The sequence below is a fragment of the Urtica dioica genome, chromosome 7, assembly GCF_054948205.1.
Source record: "Urtica dioica subsp. dioica isolate 48M chromosome 7, U.dioica_male_clone48M_v1_H2, whole genome shotgun sequence".
NCBI classification, from domain to species: Eukaryota; Viridiplantae; Streptophyta; class Magnoliopsida; order Rosales; family Urticaceae; genus Urtica; species Urtica dioica.
Genome location: NC_142762.1, coordinates 46111846 through 46133502, shown reverse-complemented (window position 1 = coordinate 46133502; position 21657 = coordinate 46111846). Strand labels below are relative to the sequence as shown.

The following is a 21657-nucleotide window of genomic DNA, read 5'->3' as shown; positions in this document are numbered from 1 at the left end:
AGGAAGGGCTTTCAAGCCCAACCAAAATAGAAGGCTTTGACCTCATGGGATTTTTGGTCGAAGGCCCCAGAAATTTAAGTTAAAGTGAGGAGATCGATTTCTACACCCACACAACAATATACAACTGATAATTATCAAGAATACATGTAACATTTATTGTATAAATAAACTACAAAATAAAAAATAAACTGCGAAGTATAATAAACAAATAATAAAAAAATTATATATTTATATATCTTAAATTCTTAATATTGATATTTGTATGAAAAATATAATATATTATATTTACATGTCATTAGTAATTTGCATTTGATAGTTTAAATAAATTTATGATGAAAGTATAAGATTGATGAGTACACTAAAACAAGTCTATAACAGAATTGTTTACTAAATCAATAATAAAAAAAAATGTTACAAAAAATGAATCAATTAATGGTCAACATTGTATATATATTTTTAACAAATTTATTTTATTATTTAGTTAATTAGTCAAATTGAAATTTGAGTTTTGCAAAATAGCCAATATTTGAATTTAAAATAGTCATTAAATAATTGGCAAACTTACAAGTTAGCCATTATCACACGTTATAATTTCAATAGCCAACAATTGAAATTCTTTAATTAACTACCGCATCTAATATCAGTCGCATCTAAACAAACTTCCGCATAAAGGCGCGAGCACCTTATAAACGACATTACATGCGACATCTAGATGCGACAATTGTCTCTCTAAAATCAGGCGAGATGTCTCATCTAAAATTTAGATGCGACATATCACATCCAAAACCTTTAGACGCGACAATTGCCGCGTTTAAATGACTTTTAGACCCGACAATCAGACTTTTAGATGTAAAATGCACATAATTATTTATTTTCATAAATTAAAAAAGAAAGTAGTTAGAATCCCACAAAATAATTAACTGTTTTCCTAATAAACGTAATTCATATTTTCTAAAAATTAAAAAAAGAACTCATTAAACACCACTTTCTCTTTCATTGAAAAAAATTAGAATTGCCACTGCACCAAAATTAGGAAATGTATAAATTTAATTAAAAATAATTAATGAAAAATTAGCGATGATTCAAAAGCAAAAAATCTGAAAGTCATACACAACAAACACCTATTAACGTTAATTAACACAAATTTACTGATGATTTAGAAGTAAAAGAACCTAAACTCATACAGATTAGTGCCTATTAACAATAACTAACAAAAATTTACTGATTCATAAGTATAAAACTTAAAAATTATACAAAATCAGTACCTACTAATGATAAGTAATGTTAATAATCCCAGTTGGTAGAGTTTAATTATATTCTCATCATTTTGAAGTATGGTATAGATTCAATGAGCTTCAAATAAACAAAGTGCTCTTGAGTTTCCTACATCGGATAGATTACTAAAGCTTAAAAGACATAAGCGTCTATATAATAACAAAAATTCATGCCCATCTCCCTATCTGTTATCACTTACTAAACCATTTGAATCACTTGCTTAAACCATTTGACTAAAGTAAGTGTAATATTATTGGATATATTAGCTCGCATGATATTATTTTTTTATATACGCTATTGATTTTCATCAACGCTGACAGCGCTGATGTGTCATCATTTAATTCATTTATGCATTTTTGGTAGTCCCACATCATTTTAAGATTTTACACATTAATTGTAGCGCTGATAAGAGTGACAAATAACATTACTCTTTTATATATGTTGGGAAGCGAATTATAATATTGCCCCTCTTTTCTTTGGGTGGGGGTTTATGCCCCATTTAACTTTTGTCTTACTTTAAATCCCAATTATTTGTTTAGAAATACTAAATTAGTTAGGTAAAATTGATTTTTTTCCTCTATTTGGTCTTATGACCTGTAGATATCTCTGTATAACCCCAAGCTTTTGAAAATTGAATCTCTACATAATCCATACTCATTTTCCCGTTCAATTCGTTTCTCATTTTTCCGTTCGCTTTGTTTCTCTGAATAATACATTGAGGTTTATTGACTTGATTTATCTTTGTTTGAGTGGCTTTTTTGGTTTCTTTGCAAATATTTTTATTATGTGCCTTGAACTTGTAGTGGTTACAATCTTTACTACTAGTCTATGAAAGCTTATTCATCTATACTCAATTGCAAACAAATAGCAGACTATCATAAGTAATAATTAAAAATTAGTGTAATATTTAATATCCAAAATTTTACCCATAAATTGATAATTTCACAAAGTTTTCATTAATCCAAAACAACCGCATATAATATAAACCTAGGCTTTTAAGACAATAGTATTAGACTATAAAAACAAACTAAGTAAGCGCACTAAAGATCCGAAAAATTCAATTTAGATCGGAGCCTATTTTTTTTTAACTTTTGAAACAATAATAAATTATTAGAGAAGACAATGACAACAAGTGAGTGACCACAACGCCGGACCGGGGTCCGTTTTCTTTAGGGTCCCTACACCAGTACGTACAAAATTGGAATTTTCTTTGGATTTCGAGGAAACCCGGACATGAACCCTTCCACTTTTCCTCATTCCGATGTTTTTCGGGGAATCATTCCACTATCTGGTTGTCTTCATGCAAATTTTCACTGCATTCCGATGAAAACTTCGCGGTAAGTGGTCAAATAACGATAATTCTTAAATTCTGATGTATTTAGTGTTTTTCATGGAATTTGTTATTAGTTTTGATGGTTTAGTTCAAATTCTTAGTTTTTAACTTCATTATTGTGTTTAATATGAGTTTGTATCCAATTTTTTTGTTAGATTCAAAAATAGGGTTTAGATTTGAATGTGTTTTTGGGGTTTTTGTTAATTAAGTTGTAGAATATGAATGTTTATGTATAATTAGTTGATTTTTAACATGAATATTATCATTATTTTGATTTTGTACTTTGTATTAAACTATTTCATTAGACTTGTGTTAGATTTTTGTTAAACTATTATTGTAGACTTTCTATTTTCATCTTATGTTATGCATATATATTTTTTTAAATATTTGTTTTCATCTAGGCTCGAACGCGATCACTTGGTCCGGCCTTGAGTCGAACTGTTCGTGTCTCTAAATCGTTGTATAAAAAACGAGCGACAACACACATAATCAATCAAATCTGTTTGTTCTTTTTATTTTAATTTTTTTTATCCGTAATGTATTTACGATTATTTACACTTATTAATTATTAATAAATTAACTTTTATTTACAAGTATTTACTCTTGTCCATCAATTTTGTTTTTTTGAACTATGAGATTCAAAACATGAAAATTTGGATTAAAAAAAATAAAAATATATGATCCGTGAGTTAATAATTCTAAATAATAGTTAATAAACATCATAAATTGGTTATGTTAATAGTGTTAATAGCGTTTACGAACAAAAGTTTAATGAAATTGAAGATAAAAAAACGTGGAAAACTAAAGTAATTTGAAATGAAAAATTTAAAAGAGTAATCAACGTAAATAATAATGAGAGCAAATGACAGAGCAAATGACTCATTTTGACCTTGTAAATAAAATTTGGTGATTATTTATTTAAAATTTATAAAAAATTTAGCTAATTGGTGATTATTGATTGACAAAATTTGCTGCAAATATGTACTCTAAATTCTGTTGAGGAAAGAAGAAAATAAATAAATAATAGCAGCCAATCACATCCCTCCACGTACTTTGACCTTCAAATTTCAGCATTTACCTCAAAAGAGGTCCCAAAAAACAAATTCAAATAAAAATAAATAAATCTCTGCGCCAAAAGCTAATAGCACCGGTATGTCGGACCCGGCGACGGAAAGGATCTCTCGAGGCATACCAAACTATTAACAAAAAAAATCACGGCATTACGATCAGGTACGAAAATAAAAAGAATAAAATTAAAAGAAAAACCCTAATTTGAAGTACATTTTTTTTTTTGAAGGAGACACTGTGCTTGGTTCGAAGCTTTTCTCCATTACTATGGGAAAGCCTCTCTTCTATGGTATATTGCATTTTTCCCTTTAAAGTTTCCAAATCATACAATCACTATCGTCACATTGATTATTGATTTCAATTATGATGATTAGACGCTGGGAAAATAGAAGTTTCTCAGAGTTTTATCGATAAGATCTACAATGTCTACTCTGATAACATGCATTTCGGAGCACCGATTTCCTCTTCGAAGACGAACGAACTCGACCTGGTAATATCACTAGTTACAATAAGTTTTAATATTTTTTTTATTCTCTTAATTAATCTGATCGTTATTAGTGAATTCTGGTGTGAAAGGTACGAGCTGTGCTTGAAATGCTACAAGGCTTATCTAGCACCATATTCTACTGGGACGATGAAGAGAAGCGATTCTGTTCGAAAACGGGGATTCACTTATCGCACCTTTCGCTGAAGAGCCTCCACTCGGTCCTCAACCGGTTCATGTACGCCGCGACTTGCTTGGAATTGGTCGAAATTGTGCTCGCAAAGGTCGAGAAATGGACGAGAACTCCTCCGCCGACTCTAAGAGCCTTCGCTTCCTCCGCTTCTGCTTGGCTTCGAGTAATAAAAAAGTTTATTCGTTATATATCGGAAGCTACGTCGATGTTTTTTTTAATGGCGTGCTTGTTTTTGTCCCAGAGATTGCGCGATATTTCTCTGAAGGAACAAGTGAAGATCGCAAATTGCGGTAGCAAATTTACTCCGACCTTGTTGGAATTGGTGAATTCTTTGTCCAGGTTCGTTATCGTGCTTTTTATTTTTTATTTTTTTAAAGGGTATTGAAATTCTTGCTAGTGTTGCTGATAAGTGGTTGCTGACGCGAAACTAGTGTTTGCTCGGGAGCTGAATATTTATTGCACATTGTCTGCGGTGCCATTCCTCAAGAGTATTTCGACTCCGTTTCTTCGGTTCTGGACGCTGACGTGGCGGTTCATGTCCTTGACTATCTTTACAAGAAGCTGGATGAAGTTTGTCTTGTGCAAGGCAGTGAGGTTGGCCGATTTTTTCGTGTCATATTGTTTACTGTCTATTGTTACTTATGAATAAATACCTTGTTATACAACGAAAACAAAATAATAAAGAAATATAAAGAAGAAGAAAACGACAATAATTTCAGGAAGAAGAGTACCAGAGAGTGCTTCACATGTTTGTTGGAAGTCTCTTGCCTTACATCCAAGGTCTCGATTCATGGCTTTTTGAAGGCACACTCGACGACCCTTTTGAGGAGGTAATTTTGATGACCATCTTGATCAGTTGTCTGGTTTGTAAGATTTTATTCTCGTTGTAAATTTGTGAATAATGCTATATTTGCTTCGCAGATGTTCTTTTATGCTAATAAAACGACCTCTATTGATGAGGCCAATTTCTGGGAGAAGAGCTATCTATTCAGGCAAGCGCAGGGTCCACAGTTAGATTCCGAGCTACCGGCCGCGACTTCTTCAAGCAGCCATGGTACTATGGCAGCCGAGAAAAGAGAAAGGAGCAACACGGAATTCCAATCATGCCCTTTGTTTATCAAGGATATGGCTAAGGCCGTTGTTTCTGCTGGGAAATCGTTGCAGCTAATCAGACACATTCCAGTTTCCTCCACCGTAACTAATACCAAAGTAAAGGATTACAACTCAAAGGAAGCTTTCGGTTATGGTCAAAACATTGCAGGTTTATCATTGTCGGAAGCTTTTTGTGTGTCGTTAGCGGGTCTTATAGGCAACGGTGATCACATCTATCGATATCTTTGCCAAGACGATTGGCGTAGAATCAAGAAAGCTCCACCGTTTGGACTTTCTGCCAAAGAAAAGCTCTCGAGCGACGGACATGAACTTCTACAATCAGTTCGCTCAGAAAAGATTTGGTATCAATTTTTGATTAGTACGCTGTCGGAGAAAGGGCTTGTTGATCTTAATATTACCCGTGAAAATGGAAGCAATTTAGCTGATACAGGCGAAGATAAAATGACCATGGAGGATGAAAGTAGACTGACCCTTTTGCAGTCCTTCTGCCCAGAAAATCCAGCTCTTAATGTGTGTCGACAGAACCTTTCTAAGAACAGGGACGCCTGGAAAACACTAAATTTATCAAGGAATTTTTATTTGCCCCCTCTGAATGACGAGACTCTACGAACGGCGATATTTGGCGAAGAGCGCGGTTCAAGTTCTGCAATGGAAGGAACAAATTATTCTTTTGGTTTTCAGTTTGGTGAATCGGACTATCGTCGTTCACGTCACGACTGTAAGATATTAGAAACACTGTTTCCTTTTCCTACTGTTCTTCCCTCCTTCAAGGTACTAATAAACCATTTCCTTGTTGCCCTGTACGTATATACTTTGGTTGGTTTCCTAAGCTAACTGTAGAGATCTTGAAACAGGAGGATTGTCGTCTGTCAGAGCTCTTACCTTTCCAGAAAAATAGCACCCTTCCTTCAAGAGTTCTGAACTGGGTTCAGAATTTCGAGCCCAAAAACAATGTTCTTCCGGTGGTCATAATACAGGAATGCCTAACCGTCTTTATCAAGAAGCAGGTAAAGTGTCGCACTAAGTCTAAGTCTTGCTTGTTTGAGCACCTTTTGTGTCATTGCAAAAGTTCATTTGCTCTCAGGTAGACTGTATTGGTAGTCATATGCTGTCCAAGTTAATGAACGACTGGAGATTAATGGACGAGCTTGCTGTTTTGCGTGCCATTTACCTGTTAGGATCAGGTGAGTGATATAGGAGGTTGTCTTTGTTTGATCGTGAGCTAGATTTTACCTGACTTGTGATTTGCTGTGTGTAGGTGATCTGCTACAGCACTTTTTGACTCTGATTTTTAATAAGCTGGATAGAGGCGAAACCTGGGACGATGATTTCGAGTTGAACACCATATTACAGGTGCGTTGACTTGCTATAAAATACCCAAGTTAGCTATCATGAGCACAATCAATTTTCTGATAAATGTTACAAAGTTTTGATATTTTTATTTTATGATTGCTGAAATATTTTGCTTTTAGAGACATGACCCTCTTTGCTTCTTCAGACTGCTTCTACTTTTGAAAATCTGATAAATCTCTACTTATCTTGCCCCAGGAATCAATTAGAAACTCTGCTGATAGTGCGATTATAAGTGCTCCGGATTCATTAGTCGTATCACTCAGCGAGAATCAGGGTTCAAATAGCGATGAACAATCTAATGCCCTTCCCTCAACTTCTCATGAAAGCCGTGGCCACATCTTTGGAAAGGATGGCCTTGATTTACTAAAATTCACATACAAGGTCTATCCCATTGTCAACGACCCTTATTCTTGTAACCCATTAATGCCTTTTAAACGTCTAAATGTTTTTTCTTTATCGAAACAGGTCCCATGGCCACTTGAACTCATTGCGAATACGGAAGCAATAAAAAAATATAACAAGGTAATAATTTCAAATTTTGTTCACGTCTCGTGCTTTTTCCTTCAATTTCTTTTTTGACATAGAATCGTATATCTGTTGTAGGTGATGGGGTTCTTGCTGAAGGTTAAGCGAGCGAAATTTCTGCTTGATAAAGCTCGGAGATGGATGTGGAAGGTTTGAACTTCTACTTGTTTACTTTCTTCACTTCACACCTATTTGAGCGCAATAACCGAGTATGACCGACTTTTTTCACACAAAAGTTTCACTTAATTTATTCTCTTTACTTGCAGGGAAGAGGTAATGCTACAAATCACTGCAAGCGTCACTGGCTATTGGAACAAAAACTACTTCACTTTGTAGATGCTTTTCACCAATATGTGATGGACAGAGTAAGGCAATCGTTCATCTTTCCCAATATATACTTTTGGTCCATGCTAGTCATCTTTCAGCTATATGTCCATATGCTGTTTACTTCAAAAAAAGAAACATAAAGATCTATAGGCAGTTTTTTTTTTTTTTTAACTATTAATTATTTTATCATCAGGTATATCACAGTGCATGGCAAGAACTCTGCAAGTCAATGTCAGAGGCTCGTTCTCTCGATGAAGTTATAGAAGTACACGAATCCTACTTATTGTCGATTGAACGACAGTGCTTTCTGGTCCGTGATAAATTGGTAAGAGGCTCGTGCTCTCTCTCTCTCTCTCATGAAACCAAATGCCTGGAATTTTTATATGTTGCTGATATTTTTTTTTTTATTTTTTTTATTTTTATAGTGGGTTGTGATTGCTGAGAGAATCAACAGCATTCTCAAGTTAGCATTGGACTTTTATTCAATTCAGCAGACCCTAAGTGGCGGGGCAGTTTCTTCAATCAAGGCCAAATGCGAAACGGAAATCGACCGCATCGATAAAGATTTTGACAAATGCATCACTTTCCTTCTAACAGTAATATAAGAAAAATCCATTTCCGGTTGCTCAGAAAGATTTTTCCAGAGCTGAGTCTCATTTGTGTTGTGTTTATTTGCAGATTCTGTCTTTCAAGCTCAACGTCGGAAACTTTCCACATTTGGCGGATTTGGTTACAAGAATCAACTACAACTACTTCTACATGCCTGATAGTGGGAACCTCATGACTGCCCCAACCTCGTAAAATGCATAATCCGGAGCCCGAAAAGGATTTGTTGGTAAAACAGAATTATACTATTAAAAAAAAAAAATTATAAAAATCATTATGAGAACGTAGTTCAAATTCTTTTGACTGTGCTTTGTCAAAGAGTACATGGGCATTAGCTTGTTGTATCTGTTCAGGGATTTCTGTAAATAGTTTATATGTTAATGCTTGTAAATAGTTGAGATATCATTTGAATATATATATATATATATATATATATATATATATATATATATATATATATATATCATAGCTAATTCTTATGTTATTAGGTTTTCATTTTCAAAGAGAAAACAGCAAAAGGATATCAAAATTCACCACTCTTGCTGTGGCTTAGCCTCCATCCTAGCTTCTTCTTTGCCCATCAACTAGCCTTTTGTTCTCTTTGATCGAAATCTTCTTTTTTTCTTCTTCTGCCGCTGCTGGTTTTTAAGGTTTCTTGATGAAATTCTCAATTCAATTTTTGTCTCCTTCCTTTTGTTATTCTTCTTCCTCATCTCATGCAATCATCGTTTTTCGTCATTTCCGTTGATTTTTTGGTATTTTATTTTAGAATCACACAGTTGCAGTACCCTAAAGGGGAGATAGTCTCAGGTGCAAGAGGAGAATGAATACAATATGAAGACCCGCTGTTTTTATGGCGTAAATAAATTCAATTTATATTTATTCCCCTGCAGTTTGGGTTGATTTTAGGATAGTAGACATAGAAACTATCTGGATTATATGCATTATAATGGCCTGCTTCAATTAAAAAAACGGGCAGAAGCAAGTTTGTGGTCGTGCATCTACAATGAAAGCATATATGGTAGTTCATCTTCATCCGAAGGTAATAGAAACATATGTCAATGTTGTGCCAATGACGGATCTTGAAAAGCTTATCAGAAGTGGGGTTAATTTGTAAAATTTTAGGGTAATTTTTTTAAAAAAAAAATGGACTAAAAATGTAAAAAAAATCGAGGGGGTCACGTGACCCCCCTGGATCCCATGTAGATCCGTCACTGTGTTCTGCAATAAAAAAATTTAGAGTCATGAATGAGAATCTTCGGTGCTTGCTCTCACCGAGATTGCGCTCCTCCTCTGGTCGTCGGACTTCCTCGGGAACGATTTATGTCGCTCGTACGAGTCATGCTCCGGCGTTGGCTATGCTATGTAATCTTATTGGATTATCCAATGAGATCATTTTCTTGCGATGACATTTCCACAAAACCAGGTTCAATATTAGCTACATCGTGGAATAAAAACTAGAGAAAGGCCAATAACAACTTGATTATTATAGATGAATAACTCTTTGAAATTGTGAAGATAATCAATGGTGTTTATCAATGGTTGTATGCTACTTTCAACTCAGAGATGGCCCAAAGCTGACTGCCCAAAGCTTTAGGTCACTAAGGCTTCACCGATAAAAAATAGGATTTTTTCACATTTGTTTTTGTGTAATTAAGTCAATAGTCCAATAGCTCACTGTACTTTTAAAAAATAACTCAAATTTTATTAAAATAAAATAACACAACAAGCTCACAGTAAATTAATTAATTTTAATTAATTAATATATTGCAGATTTGGTGAGTTATTTTTTTTAATAAAATAAAACTTTGATTAGAATCTTAAAAAAAACTAGCTAATTAGAACAAATATTCTTGTTATGTTTTCAATTTTATATGTCCATTAATAATATTAAATCATTTTTTTTAATTTAAAAAAATATATTTATAGAGATATAGTTAAACGGAAAAAATAAAATGCAAATCAAATACACAGATATTATTAACTTCAATTTTTGTATTTATCTGTCGGTTACCTATCAGTTTCAAACTTCAATTACTCTTTTTGTATGCTTGAGATATATACGGTCAATTTACCAATAAAATCAGAATTATAGTAGTAAGCAGTAACTTACTTATTCTCTATTTCTCAAGTAGTTATATATTTTATTTTAAGTCGTCTATAGAAAAATAGAAGAAATAAAAATTGGATTATAGTAGCGTACCTCGCACGCCTTCTTCTCAATTTTCATTGACCGGGTACAAGTAAAAAAAAACATATACGGTATCGGGTTAAAACCCTAATGAAAATCGGATCCTATAAAAGCCCATTTCATTCTCGTTCCCGCTCAGAAATCCCTACACATTTCCGCTTTTTATTTCCCCTCCTTTTTCCGGGAACGCTCTGTCGTCTCTTTCTCACAACCATTCCGTCCGTACAATGGAACTGGAAGGACCGAGAATTTTCACACTTGAAGAGCTCGTCCATGGCCGTCGTCCTCTCACCGCCGCGCATTCTCTCCACTTGCAACTCCGAAGCAGGCCAGCTTCTACCGAATCGCGTTCCGACCAATCATCGAACTCTTGCTCAAACCTTTGTTCTAATCCAATCCCTAACCCTAGGGTACTGAGGCCTCTCAATTTCCCGGCGGTCATCGTCGGGACCGTAACCCTACCGGTCGCAGTTTCGGAAGGTAATTCCGCTTCTGCTATGTCAACCTTCAAATGTCCGTATGGTTCTTGCTTACAGTTCTCGGATGGCTCGGCTATGATCTGCTGCGACGTTCTTGAACTGGATTTAGGAATCATTGGGAAGAAAATCCGCGTTCTCGCTTGGAATTTCTTTCCCATCAAACGTGGTGGTGGGTTCTTGGAGATCATTAGATGGAGTTTCTCGGGTGCGGAGGTTGATCGTCCTCGATGTTCGGAAACCCACTCTTTACAATTGGATTCTTCAGCTTCCCCTGGCTGTGTAGTCAATTCAAAGTCACGTCATTGTCTCCAAGGGACGTTGGAACTAATAAGCCCGATTTCGGTAAATCCTTGCTCGTCCGGGGTTAGCGATTCTAATCCAGCTCCGCATCTCCGAGGGTTTTTGGTCAGACTTAAGATGTGCGAGTGTAGACTGTGTAGTTCTGGGAAGTCGATTCAAGATCCGAATAATCATTGTTTTACCAAACCCATTATCGTGTATTTTTGCGGCTCAGCTTCATCCTGGCATCCCGTGATCACAAAACTCGTGGGAAGGGTTGTGAGCGTTTCAGAATTGAAGAAGAAGTTGGTCTGTTTAGGAAACAAAGAGTCCTGTTTAGTGTATGTTACCGCAGAGAAGTCTAATCTCCACCTTCCTAGGTTCAAGAAGAGTTTAGTTTTAGGTGAGAAAACGTGTATTGAGGGACAAGGAGAATGTGGCTCATACACAGGCGTGGTAAAAGGGGTATACTTGCAAGGGATGATTGTGGAGCTCGACAATGAAGTCTGGCTTTTGTTAACAAACCATCTACTAAAGGCACCTCACAGTCTAAGGGTTGGCGCTCTTGTAAGTTGTTTCTCTCTGTGAATAGTTAGCACATAAATTCGCTTTTATTCTTGATTTTATGGTTTGAATGGTTAAGAAAGAAGTTTCACTCTTACTCCCGATGCATCTGTAGATATCTGTGAGAAATGTCCATTTCTTGAACCCTAAGTTTTCGTGGTCGAAGATGCTTATACTCGGTGTGTGCTACAAGACTAGCATTATGGTGAAATGCTTCTCTCCTGGTATGGCTGGGTATGTTTACTTGTAATGGAAATCCCTTTGTTTGAATTCGATGCGGTTTCTATTGATCCATTTTAACAGTTGATCCATTTCTTTAAATTAAAAATAATCTATAAGATATAACTTCCCAATATGCTTATGTAGGGAAAATTTATATTTTGATTTATGTGACAGGTGTTATGTACTTTCACATTCGGCAAGTATGTTAGGAAAATTCATTGAATCCGTAGCATTTTCTGCCAGATTATGGTATTCACTTCAACACTTCTCTGGTCTGAGAAATCTGGCCGGCACAAATTATTTAAATGTATTGTTTTCTGTGGGACTTATGTGGCTGATTGATTTAATTTCAGGGTATTACTTATTGTTTCATGTTTCCGCAAAAAGTTTTCTGGCGTACTATCTGAAAAGGAGATTTTGGGAACTAAAAATGTAACTCATTCTTCTTGAAGTTTGAATATGTAAAAGGTTTGTGCTTACTGCTATAAATCTCTTACTATCTAATTAGCTGATGTTTTTTTAATTGCAAGGTGTAACCAGAAGGAAGGCTTGGTTCAGATGTATGCTAGTTTACAAATACCTTCTAACTTGCTTCGATCCTCAGAAAATAAGGTAATTTTTAACCATGCAAAGTTTGGAGTTTTATTTTCCTGTTCTGAGTTCTGCCTTGCAATTATAGATAAAATCTATGTGAAATTCCTTTTAGCAGCATGGAGTGTTCATGTCGCTGTGCACGCAAAGTTTATTTTGTTGTGAAGGACATAATGGGAAGAACCTGAATTTGGTAAGCGCATACCAGTGATCTTTTTAAGATGATTCTGATAGTACATATTGGTTCAGTTTAGTACTTCCCATAGTTGAAATTTAGTATACATGCACATCATATATGTGGAAATGGATGTAACAGATTTTTATCATAAGTATGGCTAGAACCACAAGCTAATCCAAATTCTTATTGATATCCTTTTTGTTATTACAGGTTTTGCCTATATGTACTTTCATCCATCGTTGTAATGCCAGGTGGATGAGAACAGTTGGATTGGAAAATGACAGAATATTTTGTGAAGGGAGAATGTATGGTCGGTTAATTAGGAAGGTTTTCTCAAGTGAGGAAATAGGCATTGTTTTGATTGGAAGCCTTAAGGTGCGTACTTCGTTCTAATCGCATTTCTCAGAATTCTCAAGTTTAAATCTTTTATTTTATCAGCATGTTTTGAGGTGCGACGTCTTGCACATTTACATTACTGTTGCTATATCCTTCGAAATTATGAACTATGTCATATGCAGAGCACGGATTTCAATTTCTGAAGAATTGGCTATGGATTATCTTTTTCCTTTTTGGTAATCATAAAGACCAGCATATCCAATTATTTGATTGTGCAGATTTCTCCATCTTCTGGAAGATTGCAATTGGTTGATGCCACAGGTGAAGTTGACATCGTAATACCAGATCTTCCGGAAAGCTGGAATACCAACGAAATCTATGAGGTCATATTTTTATATATTTATATATATATATATGTATTTTTTCTTTTTCTAATTGTGTTTCATTCGTTTGCTTGTGTCCCATCCCATTTGGAACTGGATATATGCTACCTGATATGTTACTTCTGTTCCCTCTTCTAAGTAGCCAAGTTCGTTCCTTCTTTTTAGGTAGTCGACTATAGCCTTGTCATTGAAGGCATTCCCGGACTTGTGGATTCTTTGGGGCTGGCTGACGAGCCATTTTCGTGTAGAAGTATATTTAACTTCATCCCACCGGCAAGTGAGCTAAACTTGACAGTTTATGTTCATTTTTATCTGCGGAACACAGCATGCAGAAACATATTACTTTATCCCCGTTCTGAACTCGGAGATGATTTCGAAAGGCTTAAATATGGAAAATATCATCTACTTCAAGTGACCCATAAATTTTCTGTACTGAAAAAGGTATGTTAAACTGTTGTATCTCCATATCAGTCTTGAAAGGCAAAGAAATATGTTTCATTGGCAAAATTCTATTCTCCTACTACTTTGGCCATTGAGTAATTCACTTATATTGATTCAACAGTTTAGGAGTGGTTCAGCTATATCAAATACACCTACTGTATTTGCTGAAGCTGTAATCTATGGTTGTAATTTGTTGCTTTCTGGAAATGATGGCTTTGTGCGTGAGACTAAAGATTCTGATCTGAAGAAGCACAAGGGGCATTATGGGGGTGTGGTTCTCGAAGAACATCTTTCAAAGAGACGTAAAACCGATAATGCGTCAAGGACGTTGTCAGGCTCAGTAGACATTCCTTGTACAACAGTTAGGCAACTGAGTAGCTGTTCCAATTGTGATGCAGAGTCCAGTGAGAAACACATGAATGAAATTTCTTGCTCTGCAACAGTTCGAACTGCTAAGAATCAGAGAGTTGTCCATTCAGCTACGTTGTATTACACTGGATCCAACTTAAGTGGTTCAGGTATTAGCAGACCCACTGCACTGAAGGTGTTGCTGGAATTTCAGCATGAAAGACTACATACGTTTCAGGTGTGTGCCAATGTCTTCTTTTTGTGATTTCTTACCTAATACAGTAAAGAGAAAATATAACTGTGATTAACTTTCAATTTTTTTTTGGTCTTGTGCTCATTTTTATATTCATTCCAGTCATTGCAGATCGGTTGCTATTACATCACTGAACATAATGACAAAAAATGTTTTTGTAAATATAAGGATTCTAATAATATCGGCGGTATCAAGATCCACGTTTCTCCCGAATCGCAATTCTGGAGCCTTTCATTTGCTCATGATGTTCCTCTCGGAAGTGACTTATCTAGTCGTCCTTTGTCCGATGACAATTGCTCTGATAGTGACAAAGTTTCTTCCGGGGATCACAATGAACTACGTCTCCACATGTTGGACAGTGATCATTTAGAAACCTCTTCAGATGTTTTTCTTTCTGTGCCTGCAAATAGGATTGGTATTCCAAAGGTAAATAATGATAAACTGGAAGAGGGGATGATAAAATTAGCAGAAAGGCACAGAGGAATTCACGAAGTCTCTGCTTGCTCCAAGAGCGTGTCATCTGCTTCACCGCTCTTGCCTGATAATAATTTCCTGCTACCCGAGGGAAACTTAATATCTCTGCGTGGGCGTGTGATTGCTACACATAATGTTGGTTCTAATACAAACTGTCAAAACCATGGCGATACACTCCAATCAAGAAATTTCAATGGCGCAAGTTCTTGTATTCATCTCTTGGTTCATCAGCGAACTGTAAGCGCTCATTACTTTCTGTAGTTCCTCATTCTTTCTTGTTATGTTAAATTCACCTGACATATCTCCTTTCATTATATGAACATACAGGTGAAATTATTTGGTTTTGTTGACAAACAATTTTTTCCTCCTGGATTCTGCCCCGGTGTAGATGTTACATTTCATCGAGTCCTTGAACTCAGGTATGCAATTTCATTGTGGATTGACTAGTATGTATTTATCTCCTGAAATTACTGCATCATTGTAACCTTTCAAAATTGTTTTTTTTTGTTTTTCCAGCGAGGAAGATAGATGGATGCTGACCCCTGTATCATTCATGGTAATAAATTCCTTAAGGCTAGCGGACACACCGCTTACTGAAAGGTTCTCGAGCTCCGTTGTAGAGATGAACGGTGTCACCTCTCTTGAAAATATGTCTCTCTGTCTAATTTCAGAGTTAGTTGAGCACCTTGATTCCAAGCTAAGGCGGCTTCGTTGCAGGGTAACTTTAATAATGTACTTGAGGCTTGTAAGCAGTTTAAATATTCATATTTTATTGCCATTCTCACTTCTCTTCAAGTCTGGGATTTGTGATTTTTATCCTTGCTATACTAGTTCCTGACAAGGATGTTCCATCTGTTGGTTTCTTGAAACAGGTTGTCGCAGTCAATATCCTTGTTTTTGAGATTAATCTTCAACAAAATTCTTGCTCAAGCAAGTCGCAAGTTGACATTCCAATTGCGGGTTTTGTGTTAGGTAAGTTACTTTATGGTTTAAAATGCTTGGTTTCGATCAGTACACGACGTTTCGAGCCTTAAATACAACCAGCTCTATGAAGGAATAGATGTCGTGTTGTATAAACGACACTTGCTTTCTCTCCACTTCCTTTTCTTCCTGTCGTTGCCTACGTGGCTTAGTCTGTTATGTTAGTTAGCCTACAGTACTTGTATAAGTAGTCATGCGATGTATTCGTTTCACTGTGTAAATGAATCTCTTCATTCATTCATTGTATCCAACACATTATCTTCGTTAACAATGGTCTACCTTAAAAATTACTAGGCATGAGTGGCTCATACTTTTTTAACAAATGAATCCTTTCTCAACTTGAGGCTAGAAATCTTGCTGCTGCTTCTTTTGGTGATTATACAAACAAAACCTCCATTATTATTTCGGTAGAAAGTCTCAATATCCTAATCTCGATTTTTCTTCTGTGATATATCAATTGTTAAATACCTATGCTTCTTATCATGTGTAGATGATGGGTCATCTCCGTGTTGTTGCTGGACAAGTGCTGAAAGAGCAGCAACCTTCCTAAGATTACATGAAGAGCTCCCAAAGAAAGCTTCTAAAAGTAGTGACCGGAGATTAAATGAGAGGGCTAAGATGGAAAATAATACTTGCCATTCCATCGAATATCGTCTCAGAAGGATTTTACAAAAGCACACCAGGATCACAGTAAAAAACTTTGGATCACTGCTCGATTCTTCTTATCAAGAACTTGCTGTTTCTGTAAGTTCCGGTAACACTCTCAATCGGTCAGATGAGAACTTTCTCAAATTCTTAGTTTTCAACGCTTGCGCTGGTCCATCTTGGGTAAGTTTCTTTTTCTAATATGGATGTGAACTTTTTGGCATAATTTTTTCTTCTTCTTTACTTGCTTCTGAAAATATACATGCAATAGACCTTACTCGAACTCTCACCGATGTTTAAGTGATGCAAGTGAAATGTAATTTTGGATTGATGAAACATAATTGTACAAAATTTACAAGTTAGAGCCAGTCTTGTTTCAAAATGTTATAAGGGATTTCACCGGAATGTTTTTAAATGTTGGTGGTCAGTTTCATATGTGCATGGATACGAACACTGAAGATTATTTGTATCATAAATTAATTTTAAATTGCACTGGTTTGTTCTTCTCACCCTTTTCATGTGGTTTCTGTTTATTTTTCATTTTTTTAAATTTAGAATTTGTGGGGGATTATACGGCCACGCAAGAAAGGTTAATGAAGCAACTTTGTTTTTTGCAGACTGTAGTGGCTTCAATAATGGAGTCAGACACTATTAGTCATTTGGAGAAGCAACAAAATCTGTTACAATCGGAGATGGATACAAGTTTCATGCAAAATATATGGGCCAAAGAAGTTCATTTCACAAATCCTTTCACCGAAGCTAATACCATAATTCAAGAACTTATGGGCAGGTAAAAAGCTTTGACTACTCATTTCACTGTGCAACACATTACGTCATGAAACAAGTATTTCAGTTTGTGGAACGAACTCTGGCGCAAATTTCTTCAGATTATTAGTTACGTTATGTTTTGGTCACACAATGAATATTTTTGGTCAAAAGGATGTTCAGACTCGTGATGATGATTACCATGTATATGTCAGTTGGTGTTCAATGCTAGAGATGGTTTGCCCTAATAGGAATTTAGGATATAGGACATTACTTATTTCTGTTGCATCGAGTTCCCTAACCTTTTTTTTTAAAATAATTTTTCTTGTACCACGTGATGCGTAGTTAAAGCAAATTTGCAGCTTTTCTTGGGCCATAATACTCTGCTAACTTTGCCTCCTTTTGCAGTGGTGGTCCAGTCAAGTACTAACTCTCTGTGGTTTTGATAACACCAATGGCGACACACAACAGTCACAGCCACAGCATGAGACTATTTCAGGATGAAATGAAACCTTCTCATTGGAGGGTTTCGAAAAAATGGCTTTAAATCTCTCCCACGCTTGACGGGTCGTTGTCGAAATAACGTTATGATGGTCGTCACAAGTCGATTGGGCTGGTCGTACGTTTTTTTTTTTTTATGATGATGGGGAATAATAACTCTCAGAAGGTAAATGTTATTAATTCCAAATGAATAAATGTCCCTCTGAGAGCCTGAGACCTCCGAATTACACCACCACCCCCAACGTCTTTGTCATCATTATTATTTCAAACCCACTTTCTTTCACCAAAACTTCGAAGCCAATTATAATGATTACCATTTTTAACTCTTCTCTCCCTCAGATTCGTTCGTACACAAACCCCAAGACCCCCCTTGAGCTAGTTTATGTCCACGTGCTGACCTGTGTCGCATCATTTGCAGGTGGTGATTCTTCACAGAGATTAAATACGCCTAGGAGTGCCATTTCACTTCTATTGAAAGCCCGTCCTTGGGTGAGTGTATCAGTGAGCTCTGGGCATCGATGTCGTTGCAGGTGAGCCAGGAAGGTCCTCCGGCGAGCGTGGGAGCGTCTCATCATCATCACGGGTCGGTGGGTCCGGTGGTGGCGGTGCTGGTGGTGATAGTAATCCTGGGAGCCATGGCTGTGGCGGTCGGAAGGCTTTGCTCCGGGAAGAGCATAATGGGGTACGGACAGTATGACTTGGAGACTTGGGTCCATTCTAAATGCTCCTCTTGCATCGACGGCAATGTCGCCGCCGAGCCCAGATTCAACGCTTCTGCCACCGTATCGACGCCGCCGCCGCCGGTTTAAGAACACAATTTCTCAAGCTTGTTTTTTTTCACCGTCGTATTCTTTGTATCTCTTTTTTTTTTTTTTTCTTCTTTCTTTATTTGACCATTGTTGAGTCCGGTTGTTGCTGTTATAAGGAGCCGTTGCACCTTCACCTTCCTTTGATGGCAATTCGGTAATCTCTTCAGTTTTGTAAGTTTTGATTTTTTTTTGCAAGGGTATTAGTAAAAAAACATCAAATGATATTATTATGAACGTTTGACTAGTTTTCAGACGTTCTCTTTTTTTTTTTTTTGAAATACGTTTTCAGTCATTTTCAGTTGTTTCAGTCTGGCTCTTTTCTTTTCAAGAGTTTTGCAATTTTTTCTTATCAGAAACTGTAAAAAAATTTAAACGTTGGAAGGAATCGTCCGTAAGCATTTCGTGAGAGTTTTTTTTTTTTTTAAAGCATCAACTATTGATTTACTTAACACCAAAAAGCAAGGCACGGCGACCATGATAATTGTTTTTTTTTATGTAATTAAAAGTTTTTATATCTTTTTGCGTCAAGTATAGTGTATACGCCATATTATATATGGTAATTGGTAAGTATATACACCTGAGAGGCTCACATGGTGGTTTGGGCATTCGTGCTCGTCTTGAGAAGGCCACGCGTAATGAGAAATGCAAGGGAATGATGAGGTTTCACGTGAGAGTGATGAATGTTTCACGTGAATTCAGGATAGTGTTGGTTCTCTCAAAGACGATCCTGGGTTCTGAAATAGTATTACAGAGCTGTTGGAACATGCTACGAGGCAATCAATTAGTTCCCAGAAGAGTTGACGAGCTTTGCCCACACACTCTGACACACAATTTGCACTTTTGTTTGCTTCATTTTTTTTTTTTTTAAGTTTTCACCCAAGTAAAAATATAGCCTTGAAATGGCATTAGTTACAACTTACAAGGACGAAAAGCTCTATAACACGAATACTATCAATGAAAAAAAAAAAAAAAAAAAGTACCCCCCCTTCTAATCCAAGCTACCAAAGTAAGATCAATATTTATTTGGCCCTTCATTTTGTTTTTCATATGAACGAGATCGACGAATCAAGTGCAAATGAAACGGATATACAAAATGGATAGTACAAGTGAGTGCGAGTCTCATATGATTGATATCATATTCATATCCACCATGACGCCCATAAAATATTGGACTTCTTGGGCTGTGCTAAATACATGGAGTGGGTCACAAGAAAAGAAATCCAGAATCACAATTTCTACCCATATGTTGTTGGGTGGCGGTGACCCTAATTCAGGGGTTGAAAAACTTGCCACAAGAAGAAACTAGCACAATCAACTTAATAGTGTCAGTGTAGAATAATAGTCATAAACACAAGTGGTGTCGGCGTTACTTTTGCGGCGGCTTGGGGCGCTTCTTGTTGAGGAGGTGAGAGATTCCGGCGACCACGTGCAGACGACTGCTGGGAGCGCCGGTCTTGGCAATGGCTCTTCCGTTCTTGTCGATCATCACAAAGCACGGCACATATCTTATGTCATAGTAAAGAAGCTGCAATATTAACCCCAAAACACAATCACCTCTTTACCAACATCTTAACCCACAAAACAACATAACGCTTTAAATTCGTCGATGATTAAGTCCATCAAAGGCCGTTTACAATTACAAAGGGAATTCGGTATAAATAGTTTTTGGAAACTCCGTAGAACAGATTTATTGAAATTGGTTACGATCTCTGAACCGCGAAACATATCTAACACAACTGGGTTTTTGTTGTATGATTTGTATATCACACTATGGTAGAGTAAGAGAAACAAACCAATTTCTTTTCCAAAATCTTCTCTATTTGCACTCGAATAGATGATAAATTCAAGCAGGAAAGTGAGAGAGATACCTCAGGCAGCCATTTATCATTCTCGGCGTCGGCCATAACGACGTTGAGCCAATCCGAATTCCTTCCCTCGATCTCCGACACGAAGCCAATCATGGAGCTGCAAAGCCTGCATTTGGGAGAGTAAAACTCGAGAATGGTCGCCTCTTTACCGCTCGCCAGCGCCGAAGCAAACGCACTCTGCTCGGCCTCTCCTTGCTCCTCCGCACTCAGCCTCGGCTTCGACTCTCTCGCCGCTCTCGCTATCGAATTCACAAACTTGTAGGCCACGGATCCGACGGTTTGTACGGATCTGAAAATCCACGGAGCCTCGAAAGTGCACTCGCTGAGGTTCTTAGGGTTTTGGTTCAAGTCCCATGGTAATTTGAAGCAAAATAATGGGGGCTTTGGAATTGAACCCATTTTGCTTTTCTTGGTATGCGATTGCCCTGAGTTTGTACTTTCTACTCGAATGTAGATCGCTGAGTGAGATACAACACAAATATGAAACTTTTTTTTATATAAAATTATTTATTATCATAAAATCTATATTTCTTTCTCATTATAACTTGAAACAACTGGGTAAATGAAGTTACGTAACTTGATAAGCCATACCCTTTTATACTAATTTAAACTCTTGTTCCACTCAATCGGTTCGCAATTACAAGTTCGTGTTTATTTTCCAACTTTGATTTTTTTTTTCTTACCCAAAAAAAAAAAAAAATTAAGATTATAAAAACTAGTTACTGTAATTCCAGTTATTCAACATAGCGTGAAAAACTGTGGATTCAAAGACGTACCTTTACAGTGCAACTCGTGGATTAAATTCTTAGCGAAACAAAGGATAAATCGGAGCTAAATTCCTTGTTAAGAGACGTGAGAGTGTTCAAAATAAAGAATAAATCGGAGCTAAAATCCTTGTTAAGAGACGTGAGAGTGTTCAGAGACGCACAAATCCACTTCTGCAAGTTCTCCAATGCCGGTCTGTTTGAGTTTGACGACATTGGGATTTTCGAGGTCTTCTTTTCCGTCGTTTATTATATTTATTGTCGTTTTCAGCACTACGATTTGTCGTTTCTGTGGGCAAGTATAATTG

General features: G+C 36.5%; 4 protein-coding genes across 4 annotated transcripts; 3 read left to right on the top strand and 1 right to left on the bottom strand.

Moving 5' to 3' along the window:
- Nucleotides 1–3701: 3701 nt before the first annotated feature.
- Nucleotides 3702–8701, top strand: LOC149392188 (uncharacterized). The gene is made up of 18 exons (XM_089619067.1): nucleotides 3702–3838; nucleotides 3906–3965; nucleotides 4051–4166; nucleotides 4253–4516; nucleotides 4595–4692; nucleotides 4785–4947; nucleotides 5073–5183; nucleotides 5275–6237; nucleotides 6321–6473; nucleotides 6551–6650; nucleotides 6725–6819; nucleotides 7015–7200; nucleotides 7285–7341; nucleotides 7423–7494; nucleotides 7611–7709; nucleotides 7865–7996; nucleotides 8097–8267; nucleotides 8350–8701. The coding sequence occupies exons 2-18, from the start codon at nucleotides 3944–3946 to the stop codon at nucleotides 8470–8472; spliced, it is 2925 nt and encodes a 974-aa protein (XP_089475193.1). The 5' UTR covers nucleotides 3702–3838; nucleotides 3906–3943; the 3' UTR covers nucleotides 8473–8701.
- A 1893-nt stretch (nucleotides 8702–10594) lies between these two features.
- CTC1 (conserved telomere maintenance component 1) lies at nucleotides 10595–17436 on the top strand. Its single transcript, XM_089619651.1, has 16 exons — nucleotides 10595–11793; nucleotides 11906–12024; nucleotides 12187–12261; nucleotides 12366–12444; nucleotides 12553–12624; nucleotides 12722–12796; nucleotides 12992–13156; nucleotides 13396–13500; nucleotides 13666–13941; nucleotides 14063–14527; nucleotides 14645–15253; nucleotides 15344–15435; nucleotides 15533–15734; nucleotides 15889–15988; nucleotides 16488–16825; nucleotides 17260–17436. Exons 1-16 carry the CDS (start codon nucleotides 10696–10698, stop codon nucleotides 17434–17436), a joined length of 4047 nt encoding a protein of 1348 aa, XP_089475777.1. The 5' UTR covers nucleotides 10595–10695.
- A 451-nt stretch (nucleotides 17437–17887) lies between these two features.
- LOC149392186 (uncharacterized) lies at nucleotides 17888–18912 on the top strand. Its single transcript, XM_089619653.1, has 2 exons — nucleotides 17888–18074; nucleotides 18327–18912. Exon 2 carries the CDS (start codon nucleotides 18427–18429, stop codon nucleotides 18715–18717), a length of 291 nt encoding a protein of 96 aa, XP_089475779.1. The 5' UTR covers nucleotides 17888–18074; nucleotides 18327–18426; the 3' UTR covers nucleotides 18718–18912.
- A 929-nt stretch (nucleotides 18913–19841) lies between these two features.
- Nucleotides 19842–21549, bottom strand: LOC149392185 (Thioredoxin superfamily protein). Its single transcript, XM_089619652.1, has 3 exons — nucleotides 21362–21549; nucleotides 20586–21043; nucleotides 19842–20242 (listed from the first exon to the last, which is right to left on the bottom strand). The coding sequence occupies exons 2-3, from the start codon at nucleotides 20982–20984 to the stop codon at nucleotides 20084–20086; spliced, it is 558 nt and encodes a 185-aa protein (XP_089475778.1). The 5' UTR covers nucleotides 20985–21043; nucleotides 21362–21549; the 3' UTR covers nucleotides 19842–20083.
- Between the last annotated feature and the right edge of the window lie 108 nt (nucleotides 21550–21657).

Coding starts and splice junctions, on each gene's coding strand:
- CTC1 (XM_089619651.1), top strand. CDS start 10,696: ATGGAACTGGAAGGACCGAGAATTTTCACACTTGAAGAGCTCGTCCAT. Junction 12,445..12,552: donor AGATTTTGGGAACTAAAAAT/GTAACTCATTCT, acceptor AGGTGTAACCAG/AAGGAAGGCTTGGTTCAGAT. Junction 15,254..15,343: donor TCTTGGTTCATCAGCGAACT/GTAAGCGCTCAT, acceptor ATGAACATACAG/GTGAAATTATTTGGTTTTGT.
- LOC149392186 (XM_089619653.1), top strand. CDS start 18,427: ATGTCGTTGCAGGTGAGCCAGGAAGGTCCTCCGGCGAGCGTGGGAGCG.
- LOC149392188 (XM_089619067.1), top strand. CDS start 3,944: ATGGGAAAGCCTCTCTTCTATG. Junction 4,517..4,594: donor CCGCTTCTGCTTGGCTTCGA/GTAATAAAAAAG, acceptor TTTTTGTCCCAG/AGATTGCGCGATATTTCTCT. Junction 5,184..5,274: donor TCGACGACCCTTTTGAGGAG/GTAATTTTGATG, acceptor TTTGCTTCGCAG/ATGTTCTTTTATGCTAATAA.
- LOC149392185 (XM_089619652.1), bottom strand. CDS start 20,984: ATGGGTTCAATTCCAAAGCCCCCATTATTTTGCTTCAAATTACCATGG. Junction 20,243..20,585: donor ATGATAAATGGCTGCCTGAG/GTATCTCTCTCA, acceptor TTAATATTGCAG/CTTCTTTACTATGACATAAG.